Source organism: Myotis davidii, unplaced genomic scaffold (assembly GCF_000327345.1).
Source record: "Myotis davidii unplaced genomic scaffold, ASM32734v1 scaffold235, whole genome shotgun sequence".
Lineage (NCBI taxonomy): Eukaryota > Metazoa > Chordata > Mammalia > Chiroptera > Vespertilionidae > Myotis > Myotis davidii.
This window is the reverse complement of record NW_006287462.1, coordinates 1,329,731-1,343,782: the sequence shown is the minus strand read 5'-3', so window position 1 is coordinate 1,343,782 and position 14,052 is coordinate 1,329,731. Positions and strand designations below refer to the sequence as shown.

The following is a 14,052-nucleotide window of genomic DNA, read 5'->3' as shown; positions in this document are numbered from 1 at the left end:
TAGTGTAATACATTCTTTGTTGTTAATATTTATGCCTACTACTAAGTCCGGTAGTCTGGAGAATATTAAGTCTCTTCCTGTTGAGTGTTTGAATAACTTCCTTTTCTGAGTAGTATACCATAGTGGGCACTCCTGAACACCTCAAGAACTAATTTGAGGTTTGAGGGAATTCCTGTTAACTTTACTTACATTCCAGCTTAATTACAAATGGCAATTTGTTTCCTCTCCTCTTCTCTCTCATCCCCCTTTTGTCTTTCTCCCGTCAAAATATTCTACTTTGAGCAGGGCCATATCTACGTCAGAGCATGTTCTCAGAAGGAATGGTGCATAGACACTCAATAAATATTTGTTATTGGAAAGACTTGTAGCAGCGGATGCAGGTGAAATTATTCAAGAAGAAGAAAAGATGCTCTAAAATCTATTAAAAGAAAAAAAATCAATCTCACAAATAATCTAAAAGAGTGCTTCTTAAACATGAACATGGATACAGGTCACCTGGGGACTTTGTTAGAAGGAAGATTATTACTTTTTTAATAAATATATTTTTATTGATTTCAGAGAGGAAGGGAGAGGGGAGAGAGATAGAAACATCAATGATGAGAGAGAATCATTGATCGGCTGCTTCCTGAAAGCTCCCACACTGGGGATCGAGCCCACAACCTGGGCATGTGCCCTGACTGGGAATTGAACCGTGACCTTCTGTTTCATAGGCCGATGTTCAACCACTGAGCCACGCCGGCCGGGCTAAAAGGAAGATTCTTATTCATCATGTCTGGGGGTGGGTCTGAGATTGTGCATTTCTGACAAGCTCCAAGGCGGAGCCGGTGTCACTGGGTGTAGGACAACTGAGTAGTGTTTGTTATTTGCTTTTCCTTACAGAATTGACTATTGGCCCTGCCCACAACAGCATGCACAGTGCACTTGTGGGAAAGAATCTTTGCATTATCTGTTGTAGAGAGAGTAGATTCCCGGTCCCTGTTCCTATGTGTGTATAATGTATGTAAGTATGGATACATGTATTTTGTCCCCATCTTTATTTTCAGAGGAGAGAAATGACTGGGTCAGCATACTACTGAATGCACTGAAATCGCAGTCCCCCTCGTCGCAGTCTCAAGCAGTTGCTGCCCCTGAGAAATGTGGATATCTTGAATTGAGAGGGTATAAAGCCAAAATTTTTACTGTGTTAAGTGGAAACAGCGTGTGGCTCTGCAAAAACGAACAGGTAAGCTATGTTACAGCAATTGCAAATTGCAGTCCCTGATTACAGTAGCAGCTGTGCTCCGTTGGGCTTATTAGTGTTTTTACTTACAGCCTTGCTTATGCCTTGAGTATTCCACTAAATATAAAAAAAGACAGTTGTTTTGTTGAATTTTCTCAGTTCCTTTAGCAGCACAAAATGTCATCTATATTAGGTTTGAGACTAGACATCACCTTTCCAAGGGACTGAGGAAGAGAATCATTGAAAATAATTTTTAGAAAGTATTCCTTAGCTGAAGTAACATTATGAAACTACATGAGAAAGTAATTAAGAACAAATTACACATTACAGCTGTTGATGAAATAGGCACCTGTTGTGTTTCTTTTGTTTTTGTGACAAAATTATAGAGTAAGCACATATTTTCTTGATTTTACAGCATTTTGGCTTTTGTTTTGAGCAGATAAGTTGCTAGCAAAGTAAATAATTTACCAGAGACAAGTGATTGATATACATGCATTCACACATATGCACATAAATACACACATATCATATATATATATATATATGTATATATATATATGGCTTAACTTGTTATTGAATTTGGTTAATATGGAAGGACTCAATAGAAAATTTCAGTGTTATGAGAGACTGATGGTAAAATAAAGTTTTAATAAATTTCATGAACTTCATTTGATTCTGTAGACTTCCATTTCTCTAACATATCTTGTTTTTAATATCTATAAGAAAATTCCTTATCTCTTTTTGGGAATTCTTACTTAATCTTTCAGCTTAGAATATATTAAATGCTTAGTAATTATTTGTGGAATTAAATGGTATGTTTTGGATAGCTGATCTAAAATGAACTCATTGTATAATACAGTATAATGGGTTATGATATTGTGAACTATGAATGCTGACTGTTTTCATAACAAAAAGAGTGAAATCAACTCAAAACAAATAGTTTCAAAGCACATGAACTCTAGATCTTTATCCAAGGCATCCTCTGGAACTTCAGTGCTAACTTACTCATTACATTTTTTGGGATAAGATTTCTTAGCCAATTAACTGTGGACAGCATCAGTTGAACACTGTTGGCATATTAATAACTTGGATAGTTAGCCTATTTCTCAAGAATAGTGATGTGCAGCTTAATAATATGTATGAACTCAATGTGAACATTTTCCGTTTGTGAAGTAAGATGATTAAAACTTTTCTTATTGGAATGGTGGTTAAAAATGCATAATTTGCATAGATCAGTATGGAAGTTTCTTTGTTAAATGAGTACCACACAGTAATTGAGGTATTCATCTGTTAGTTGCACAGACCTGATGGGCTTCAAATTATTAGTTTAATTGCTTACATTCGTTAGAATATCTGAGTTTGTTATTCTCTAGAAGTAAAGTACAATGCTTTTAAGGTTTTACTGATATTTTCTGATTAGCAAGAAATATCTGAAATTTTTGCTTTAACATTAGCATTTGAGTATAAAAAAGGGATAATAATGACTACCATTTGTTGAGTACCAGCTACTGTGCTAATTAATTTATAAATATTCCCTTTAATCTTACCCACAAATATGGGAGGAAGATATTATTATTCATGTTTTATAGCTGAGGAAAATGAGGATTAAGTAACTTGGTAAGGATTTCAATTCATTATGCAGAGTTTAATTTAAAACCAGAACTTTGTAACTCTAAGTCTAGCTTCTTAGCCGCTATAGCAAACTATCTTTTTAAACTGTATGTTGAAAAGAAAATTTGTGGCCTGTGACCTTTTAGAAATAGAGGGAGATTCTTTCCTTGAATAATTTAGTTGCCTGGAAGGTTCACAGTGTGCATTCAGTAAGCGTTATACCATGCCAGGCACTCGGAAAATGATGTGCTGACAGGAGGACACAAGTCTTCCAGGAGGAAAAGTCAGAGAAGACCAGTGTCCATGATAGATGGTGAGCTCAGTGCTCTGTCAGGCTTGTGTAGGAGTTACAGGGAGGTGCAGAAATGGGCATCTAATGAAGTCCGAGAATTAGAACACTTCCATGTACACAAATAATGAGTATATTCTCCGTAAAATTAAAGCATTAATACTGGACCCCTCCTCATCTTTTGAGAAATAAACCTCTTTTTTAACAAATATGTTATTGATTTTTAGAGAGAGAAGAAGGGGGGGGGGGAGAGAGAGAGAGAAACATCAATGAGAGAGAAACATTGATTGGCTGCCTCCTGCAGAGATTGAGCCCACAACCTGGACATGTGCCCTGACCCGGAATCGAACTGGTGACTTTTTGGTGCATGGGGCGATGCTCAACCAACTGAGCTACACTGGCAGGACAGTAAACCTATTTTTGATGGATGTATATTTCAAGTCCTTTTTAATGCATTAACATATGTGAATGTTACACACAAACATAGACACGCATCCTTGCAAAGTGCATATTACTGCTCGTATGTGTGCTCTTTTAAAAAAATTATATCAGATTCATCATGTTGCAAGAAGCCAGGTCTTAAGGGACTTAGTCTAAATAACTAGTTGGCTAAAGACTGGCTGGATAAAGTAAGGATGGCCCTCTATGTTTAGGCCTTGACATACTCTTCCAATTGTATTTATTTTTACACCGTAGGGCATGCTATTCCCCCAGGGGAGAGTTGCCCATTGGTTTACTCACATGGTTTAGCAAATTGTGTGAAAAATTTGGGTGACATGCTAAATAAGGTGTCTTTCTTCTGAATGAGCAGGGCTTTAAGCTAGTGTTTTAGGAAAAGCACTAAAAGATAATAAAATAGTTTGATTTAACTTCTAAAAGTTTTATACACGCACTATACAAAGGAATCTTGTGGGTTTTTTTTTAAAAGATGATGGAAAAAACTTATAAGAATGTCAGGGGTGTTGATTCTGTATTTTCATTTGTGTCTGCTCTCATTTAGATCCATGTATCCAAGCTTAATTATTTTTACTTAAAAAAAATTTAAGACAGTGAATTTATTGCCCACATATCTTACAGTTTGACTAGAATAAAAAAAATAAAGAACATTGACTTACACCACCCTAACATGAACAGTTTTCACTTCCCTTTTCTCTATTTGTACATAGTTTTACTAATGTACTTTGGAGGTGACTAGAGAGAGTAAACGGAGGATAGAGGGGGAAGGGTAGCTGTTGCAGCATCTGTGGATGGGCTATTACAAAAGAAGCTTGGGAGGGCATTTAGAACAAAGAAGACTGGACTGGGCGGTGCCAGTTCTGGGTTTTCATTCATCTGCTGTTAATTGGCTCAGGTAATTAAGTTAATCTCCTTAGATTTAAATGGCATCATGTGAAGAAGAGAGATAGATTACTGTCTCCAAGGCCATTATTAACATTCAGCTATCTGGACTCATTAGAGCCATTGACTTAGGATTTCTGGAGATGGTGTGTTGGAATCTGTGTTTGTAGCAAGTATCCTAGGTGAGTCAGTGACAGGTGATCCAAGACCACACCCAGGAAAACACTGCTCTAAGCTCTCTCTTCCACAGAACTAGAAGCATCCAGGTTAAGTGAACAAGATGTTGCTGGAGTGGGAAAATGTGTAAAAACAGCCTTCCAGAACTTTGAGTGGTTCTTTAGTTCAGCATCATTAACTTGGGGTTGCTAAACCTCTTTCTGTGATTGTTGCATTTGTAAGCATATCATTTTCTTGATTGAACATTTTGAAATGTGCAACATTTAAGTGGAAATTTACCAAAATTATTCTTAGTGGTAATAATATGTTTTTAAAAGTTTGAAGAACTGTTGCTAATAAATTATATATGGTTCTAAACTATAGCTACTGTGTTTTTTGTTTGTTTGTTTTTTAAATGCCAATAATGTTATATAAATTTTCATTTTTTCAGGTTAAAATCCTATTATTAGTTTCTTCACATAGACTTTTATTAACAGGAGAATGCTCTATTGGAGAAATTAAAACTCCATTTGCAAAGTCAGCATAAAAGAAGGTGTTTGAAAAACAATTTGAAACTGTTATATCCCATATGTTCCTGTAACTCTCTGTATGTATGGAAATTTACTCTAATTTTGTTGATTATTGCTAATCTTTTCTAAAGTTGTTTCTCTCCTTCCAATAGGTGTCCCTGAGATTCCATGTGAAGCATCCCTCCAAACATATTTTTAGTAATTCTTTTACTTTTTCTGGATCTGTCCCTTATACTGAGTCAAGAACTTAGGTTTTCTAAGTTTAAATAGAAATTTCTCCCCCCCACCCCCACCCCCACCCCATTGACTTCAGACCTAGAGGAAGGAATAGGGAGAGAGAGACATCTATGTGAGGGCGAAACATTGCACAGTTGCCTCCTGTATGCCCCTCAACTGGGGATCACACCTGCAACCTGGGTATGTGCCCTGACTGGGAATCAAGAGACCCTTCAGTGCACTGGAAGTTGCTCCAAACGAGCCAAGCCACAGGGAAAAATCTCTACTCTTTTAAGAGAAGTGGCATTATAATAGCAAGGGGATGCCAGTCTTCACATTCTCTTCGATGTTTCACTGACGGGTCTAAACTCTGTGGAATCAACATGGATTTTTCTTTTTCTCAGATGGACAGTTCCAACATTTACTTTTTTCATCTTTTTCTTTCCCTTTCAATAATTAGCAGATTGTAGGAACTGAAACTTGAAGTAGCTCTTGGCTAAGTAGGGGAAATGCCTTAGGGAATGTTAGTTGTTTGTTTTTTCCAGATACACTGTAAAAAGTAGAAAAGAGCCAATAGGAGATATCAAAACATTTGTTAGAGAGTAAGATAGCGAAGTAGAACTGACACTAAGATTATTTTTTAAAATTCGTTTTTCATTGAAATGAATACACTATATTAGGTTCAGGTGTACAGCATAGAAATTCCTTATTTATATACCTTACTATGTGATCACTACAATAAGTTTAGAAACCATCTGCCACCTTTAGTTATTACAACGTTATTTTCTATATTCCCTATGCTGTACATTACATCCTTGTGGTTTATTTTTTAACTGGAAGTTTTGTGCTTCTTAATCCCCATCCCCTTTTCCACCCGTTTCCTCCCCTCTGTCAAGCGTCAGTTTGTTCTTTGTATCTATGAGTTTGTTTCTCTTCTGTTTCTGTTTTTTGTTTTGTTTTATTTTCTTTTAGATTCCACATATAAGTGTAATCATATTTGTCTTTTTCTGTTCAAATTATGCTCTCTAGGTCAATTCATGTTGTCATGAATGGCAAGATTTCGGTTTTTTATGGCTGAGTAATATTCCACTGTACACATGCACCACTTCTTTATCCATTCATCTATCGATGGATACCTAGGTTGCTTCCATATTTTGACTTTTGTAAACAATGCTGCAGTGAGCATAGGGATGCACATATCTTTTTGAATTGTTTTCATTTTCTTCAGATACAGACCCCGCAGAATTGCTGGGTCTCACAGTAGTTCTATTTTTAATTTATTTTGGAATCTCTATACTGTTTTCCGTAGTATAAAATGATTTACCTATTTACTCATTTGCAAAACACTATGGTGCTATCATCACAGAACTTAAATATCAACCCGTTAAATATTTAGCACCATCTCACAGCACTACCCTGCAAAGTGTTTAATTTTTGCAAATTTCGTTCTGTTTCTTATCTTGGCTTATGTTTTATGTGCCTGTAATGTAGTATAATTATTATACTTTTTCTCCATTGTTTCTTCAACTTTGTATAAAATGAGTTGTGTAATTGAGTTTGTGTAGGTTATACTACAGTTCACTCTGCTTCTGTATTTTTTCATCTATTTTACAAATTTTTATTGGGCACATTCTCATTTTGGGGGACTGCTCTAGGCCCTAGGGGTCCAGTGGGAACCCAAAATATCCCTCCTGTTTGTTACATTGTAATAAGTCAATAAGATTTCTGGAGCCTTTTGGATATAATCTTTTCCTGTTTGATTACTTTTTAGCAAGAATATTTATGACCTTTTTCTAAATAATTGTTTATATTTAAAATGCTCTTAGCCATGTGAATAGGTATCAGTTTCATTTTAACCTTAAAAGTGTTATGTGATTTTCATATTCCCCAATTAATGGAATAAGTATTTACTTTATTCACTGCTGTGTCCTCAGGAGTTTCACGTAGGTAGCCAACAGTTAGCAAACATTTCGTAGAATGAACTTGTTGAATTAATGGTCATTTACAGCTGTTTTCTTGGTGAGAGTTTATCTTTTAAAATATTTTTCTTTTAAAATTTTTCTCTATGAATTGTCTTTGTATTTTCTTATTTATTGGGATTTTGTCTCTTCTTAGAATGTCTTTAAACTGTTCATATATCAGTCCTCATATTTTCTACAACTACTTTTCTGAGCTATTGTTCACTTTCATTTTTCAGTTATTTGTTGTATAGAAATTTTATGTAATTAAATTATTTTTGTATTAGTTCAAAGCCTATAGATTTTCTGTATTCTGGAAAAATAACTGTTTTTTATAAATTTATTTATCTTGAAATAATATGGATGTTGAACGGAATTTCTGCCCATGAATGTAAGACAAATTGGGCTTTGGTTTCCATTTGTTATGTTGTCCTGAAAGCCAATCTGCCATCCTTTTCTAATGAGTATTTTTGAATATCATGTTAATATTAGCGGAATCATAACAGCCAGATGTCTTGCTTGGTGGGTTTGCATATCCATTTAGTGATAATTGTGGCATTGAGGTTTTAACTACATAAATTTACTTGATTAAACATTCTCAAATCAGGGTATAAAAAGAGGCTCACTCCCCCCACCCCCTAGCATAATGTTCCCTGGTGTCTGGCGTGGGCCTGGAACTCTGATAGAATTTAAATAGACCTCATAGGGCTCCGGGTTGTGTGGTGCAGAAAGAAGCAGCAGGAAGTAGGTGGTGGCCTCTGATTCTCTGGGTTCTGTATCTGGCCAAACTGTGCATCTGGTGTTCCCCAGGAAGCCTGGTGCCAATGTCATACAATGCCACATCTGTTTTCGACAAATGTCTAAGCATTGGGTTCTTAAATGCCTGGCATGGAGACCTGGCATCCAGTATTTCCCAAAATAGGCTTTGAGATTTCAGCATATTTGGGGTTAATAGACTCTTCTTCTTTTTTTCTGTTTAGAAATCAAACTTTTATTTTGCAGTTTTCACTGTATAGTTTTAAAATGTAGTGTCAACCAGATTTCGTTGTTTCAAATTTGTACAAATAACCCAGTATCTCGGCAAATACCTAACCATTAATTCTAATCTGGATGTTTAATATGGAGTCATTGGTGTGACTACTTTGTCATTCTAAATAAAATGGAAATGTTTTTATTGAAGACAAATTCTGGCTTTGGAACCCTCAAATGCAAGGATTGTCTGGATGTACTTGGTTTTATATTCATCAGTTTTTATAATAATGCATATAAGGTAGATATTGCTGTATTTTCATACATGAGAACGTTGAGGTCTAGATAAACTAAATGACTCGCCAGCAGCTAGTCATACAGCTAGTGAGTGGCTCAGCCAAGGTTGTCCCCGAGGTCTGACCCCCAGTGCCTCCTGGTCATCACCACTTTTGCAGTCATCCAGGCCTGCACTGCCAACCACAGCCCTGGTTACAGCTGTCCCGGTGGGGGATTCGTGCTTTCTGAGAGTCCGCATTCTCTGACAGCAGATTAAATGTAAAATATTCTTTATTCCACAATCTGTGTTTAGCTTTATGTTTTCTAAAATAATATTCTAGGCATTTCATTTTTATGGTACTGTGGTTTTTTGGTGTGTTTTTTGTTTCAGTCCAGTTTATGGCATTTTAAGGGTTGGAAGTTTGGCTTATTCCTGACTTGCGTCTATTTTTCAAAACGAGAATAGTGCTGACAATCAGATTGCAGTTAGTGGGTAATTTATTTTAAATTTTCTTGAACGTCTAACATTCACATTCCATCCCATTTGAAAAAGGTATACATGCTTGTTGTTTCTATGCATGTATTCTCTGGTAATTAGCTTTTTAATAGGTAATATCTCCAATTGGCTTTAAATTTAAGCAGGTAGAAAATAACACTTGCTCAGTAGAACTGGGTAGCACCTACTGCGTACCAGGTGCTTATTCTGCTAAGCATTTTTAATTGTATGAATTTAATGCTCCCCACAGCGATGCAATAGCTACCACTCTATCTCCATTTTACAAATGAGTGAACTTCATGAAGCAAGAGAGGTATCGCGTATCAAGCTGGTCTGGGTTTTGTCATTTGTCCAGTCAAGTGTCACTGCCTCTGGGAAGCCTCCTATGGACACAGCTCTCTCCTCTCTGGGCCGGATTCAGTGCTTCCCCTACAGGCTTCTATGCACTTTTCTTTCAGTGCCTTATTGCAGTGCCCCCTCATTCTCGCCTTAGACCGAATCTTCTCCAAGGCGGGTACCCTGTCTTAGGCTTCGGGGCTGACCCAGGACTTAGCACACTTCCGGGCACTTGCTAAGTCCTTCATACACGCTGTTTCGCCAGGACAAATATCCCCATTTCACAAAAGGGTATATCTGCTCCGCCTTCTTCACAGAATCTTCAAGAAAGCAAATGAGAGTTCACAGCTGTCTGTCAGCTTTAGAGCACTACACTCACGTAGCTATGAAACCGATGATGGAGTGTTCTGCCTGTGCTCAATGAAGATTGATGCTTTCAAGCCTCTAGATACTAGCACAGGGGTTGGCACCCCGGACAAATAGGTGCTTGATGAAACCCACTGTGTCACTGAGTTCTGACCAGCCTCTTTTCACCCATTCGTCCTAATGATTCCTAATGATTTTTGTATGATTTGATCTTGTGCTTTTTTTTGCTTTACAGAAAGAAGAGTGTTTATATCCTGATATGTAAACATTGCAGACTCATACTGTCTTGATTTCATCACTGGTTCTGCTCTCTCTTTCAGTGTTTCTCAGTATTGGCAACATGAAAATCACAGGCTTGTAGTTTTGCTTTGCTTTTTAAAAATTATTATTTTTTAAATATATTTTTTAATTGATTTCAGAGAGGAAGGGAGAGGGAGAGAGATAGAAACATCAATGATGAGGGAGAATCATTCATCTGCTGCCGCCCCACACTGGGGATCGAGCCTGCAACCCATGCATGTGCCCTGACCAGGAATCGAACCATGACCTCCTGGTTCATTGGCTAATGCTTAACCACTGAGCCACACCAGTCTGGAATTTTCTTTGTCTTTTTAATGGAAGATTCTTAGGCTCTGCTTTCTGACTCATGTAATCAGAATCTCAGGTGGGAGGGAGACTTTTACACGGTTAACTTCGGTGAGCATCAAGGAATGAGATCTATTCTAAATATGTTCTAAATACTGTCTGAAAAGATGGCTTAATGTCACCACAGATATTTTTAATGAGAAACGCAGTTGTTTCTTATTTAACAGCTCTCGAGAGCACTGACATTTATCTTGTTCCTCTGCGGTACATTTCACAGTCGATTTGTGCTGGCGAGTTCAGTGGGTCCTCTAATTACTCCAAACCATGTGGCCGTAGCAAGCGGCTGATAAATGGGTTGTAAATTTTTTTCCAGGCTAAAAAATCATCTTTGCCTTGCTCAGAAGTTTGGGGCCTTGAGCCAATCCTTACGTATTTTGTTTTTAGCAGAACTTTCAGCACTGTGAGTAGACATTTCATGACTTGCTTGTAGAAAGGAAGGGCATCTATTCAGGCTGGAGCCTTGAAGAGGCCCATCCGTTTCCGTAAAGGTTGTCAGTCTTCCCATCTGCTGGTGTGATGGCTGAGTGTGCACTCTGCCCTTAGTAACCCACGGTGCCTGCAGGCCAGACCCCCCCCACAGAAAACACAACGCACAGCGATCTGATTGCCAGCTCTTGTCAAATGCTTCATTACTCACAACTGTTGGAAGGACATGCCGTTTAACGATTGTATTCTAGAGTTATCCCTGTATCAAGCTGAGCCATCATAAACCCTTTACAAAAATATCTTCTCTTCTTACTGCCCCTACTTTATTTCCTCATTTTTAAAAGAGAGCTGAGTTTCCAATCTCATGCAATGGGGTTTCTCAAACAGTTGCATTATCCCAGCCGGTTCCTTGCTGTGGATAACTGAGAATTTGCTTTTAATTTAATTAGTAAGTATAGCACTGAACCAATACATTGAAACATTGATATGGAGCAAGTAGCAAAAGTTTGATCCCCTTTCTCTGTCTATATAGGTCACGTTCAACACTAATTTTTGTTAAGTGGGCTTATTATAAAAAGTAGAAGTATACCACATTCTTCTAATTATTTTACAACACTTGGCACATCTCTACATCTTTTATATTATCAACTCAACTTTTAGCTTGTTTCTCCTAGCAAAAGGAGCCATTTGTTCTTTCATCAGAAAAAAATGTTTTAATTGATTCATTTTATGAGTCATTTTCTTATCCTGACTAAAAATGTTTTAAGTTAAAAAACATAAGCCAAAGAACTTACATGCATAAAGACATAACCCATGGACGGACAATAGTGGGGAGGGGGCATGAGAAGGGTGGAGGGGGTCAATGGGGAAAAAAAGGGAAAATCTGTAATACATTCAACAATAAAGACCAATTTTTAAAAAATTAAAGAATGACGCCGAAACCGGTTTGGCTCAGTGGATAGAGCGTTGGCCTGCAGACTGAAAGGTCCCAGGTTCGATTCCGGTCAAGGGCATGTACCTGGGTTGTGGGCACATCCCCAGTAGGAGATGTGCAGGAGGCAGCTGATCGATGTTTCTCTCTCATCGATGTTTCTCTCTCATCGATGTTTCTAACTTTCTATCTGTTTCCCTTCCTCTCTGTAAAAATTCAATAAAATATATTTTTTAAAAAAATTAAAGAATGAGACTTTGTGCAATTTGTGATGGAAAGTCTGGATACCTTTGCAAGCGGAGGGAAGATGTTATTTTATTTCACTTATTTTATGCCAGGAATGCATTCGTATCAAACTCCTGAAGGACAACTCAGTCGCAGGGGTTTATTTGTTTTAACAAATCTCTTGGTGGAGGCAGTGGAGAGCGGAGGCTACCAGGGAACAGGGTTCGTTCTGTTTGTTAACTCACTCTGACTCCTTAGCTCCAGGAATCTGTCCTCGGGCTCAGGCTAAAGTGACTTCTGTGCATCTGGATGTTATTTCCCAGGAAGATGGAAAAGCAAGCTTTCCTTCCACCTTCCTGCCCCAAGCCAGGAATTATGTATATTTTATTGACTAGAACTGTGAGATATGGCCCCTCCCACCTGCAAGCAAATTGGGAAAAGAGTGCTTTTACTTTTGACCCCTGTAGCAGGAGCCACAAATGGAAGAAGGCCCACGCATTGTTACTTTCACAGTCTCTGCCGGAAGTGCCCTTATCAGAAGTGAGCGGGTGTTTTTTTGCACCGTGCCTTTATCATGGCTCCTTTTCCTAGCCATAATTTAATTTAGGAATTCAATTCACAGCTATTCTGCATCTGTTCACATAGATACTTTATTTTCTCGAGGTACAGATTCATTATATTTTTAACGTGTTGAGCTTATTTATTTGATAAATTCCCAAGCCCTTCTGACTAGACAATATATTGCAACCTTTAATGTTTTTAAAATGCAGACTTGTGTAGCTTTTTGAACAATGTCTAATCCTGGTGAGACATACCAAACATAATGGCCATAGGTGTTGAACAAAAGGCAGTTTTCAAACCAAAATAGCAATGGAAGAGCTCCTTCAGAATCTGACTGAAGAAAGAGGAATGTAATAAAATGTTGGAAATGAGATAAAATTGTAAAATAAGTAAGGCATACGTTTGAGAGTAAATGAGAAACAATATGACAGGGCAGAGATGACATACAGTAGCACAAAGGAAGCGCAGAGAGATGGCCTGGGTTTCAGCCTCTTTCTACCACAGACAACTGCACTTTCCATGTAACTATCTTTCCGTGCCTTGACCTCCCCTTTTTTTTTATATAAATAGCAATTATAGCAACCTCCCAGTGTCATTTGGCTCCCCCACCTAGAAAACAGCTGGGTACTTGGTAATAAAGCCAGGTGTGTGCAGCTCAAAAATCTATGTCCTACTCAACTGATGTTTCATGTGAAAGAAACCCATACTTGACCAATAGCCAATTGTCAAGCTTAGAAGGGACCTTGTTATCATGTACTGGAAGTGACTACCTAAAATAAAACTATTCAGTGCATTTTTTAATGAATTGTTTAATTCCATTCATACGTGTATAGTCAAATTTAGTAAGATGTGTTTTCATTTGAGAATGTAATTGTACTTTTGAAATTCATGTTTTTGTTTTAATCATTTTTTATGTTTTTCTTCAAACTAGGATTTTAAGGGTGGACTTGGTATTACCATAATCCCCATGAATGTAGCCAATGTAAAGCAAGTGGACCGGACTATGAAACAGTCTTTTGAGATAATCACGCCCTATAAGAGTTTTAGGTAAGCTGTACTTAAACATTTTGTGCCTGTACTACTGTGAGACAGCTTAGGGGAGCCACTTTTACATCGCTAGTGGCAATTTTATTTCTTGCAGGACATTTAGTAAGACAATGTTTTTACTTTGCATTCTGTTTAATTTCTTAGCCAGTCTCTGTAAGCACCTGTGAAAGTGATTTAAATAATCATAAGACCTGCAGATACTAATTTCATGAAATTTGAGTTGTTTCTTTTCTTAAAACATCTTTGTCTTAGTGGACATAGTATGTTACATTTTTGTAATCAACAAATGTATGAAAACGTACTTTACATTTTGAAGGAATAAAGTAAAAGGGAAATACTACGTTGTCTTTAGGCTGTGTTGTTGTTTACCTTCTTTTAGCCTAATCAAGTATAGTCCCTCCTTTAAGATCAATGTTCTGTAATGATTTCCTAAAAGGAGCTCTAGTTTAAAATGACG

General features: G+C 37.3%; 1 protein-coding gene across 1 annotated transcript in view; it reads left to right on the top strand.

Annotated features, from left to right (window-relative positions):
- Window positions 1–14,052, top strand: part of ARAP2 (ArfGAP with RhoGAP domain, ankyrin repeat and PH domain 2) — a 159,180-nt gene that overhangs the window by 57,436 nt on the left and 87,692 nt on the right. The window contains exons 9-10 of the mRNA XM_006759331.2: window positions 1,044–1,222; window positions 13,480–13,595. Of these exons, the coding sequence (XP_006759394.1) occupies window positions 1,044–1,222; window positions 13,480–13,595 (295 nt within the window). The remainder of the gene's footprint in view (window positions 1–1,043; window positions 1,223–13,479; window positions 13,596–14,052) is intronic.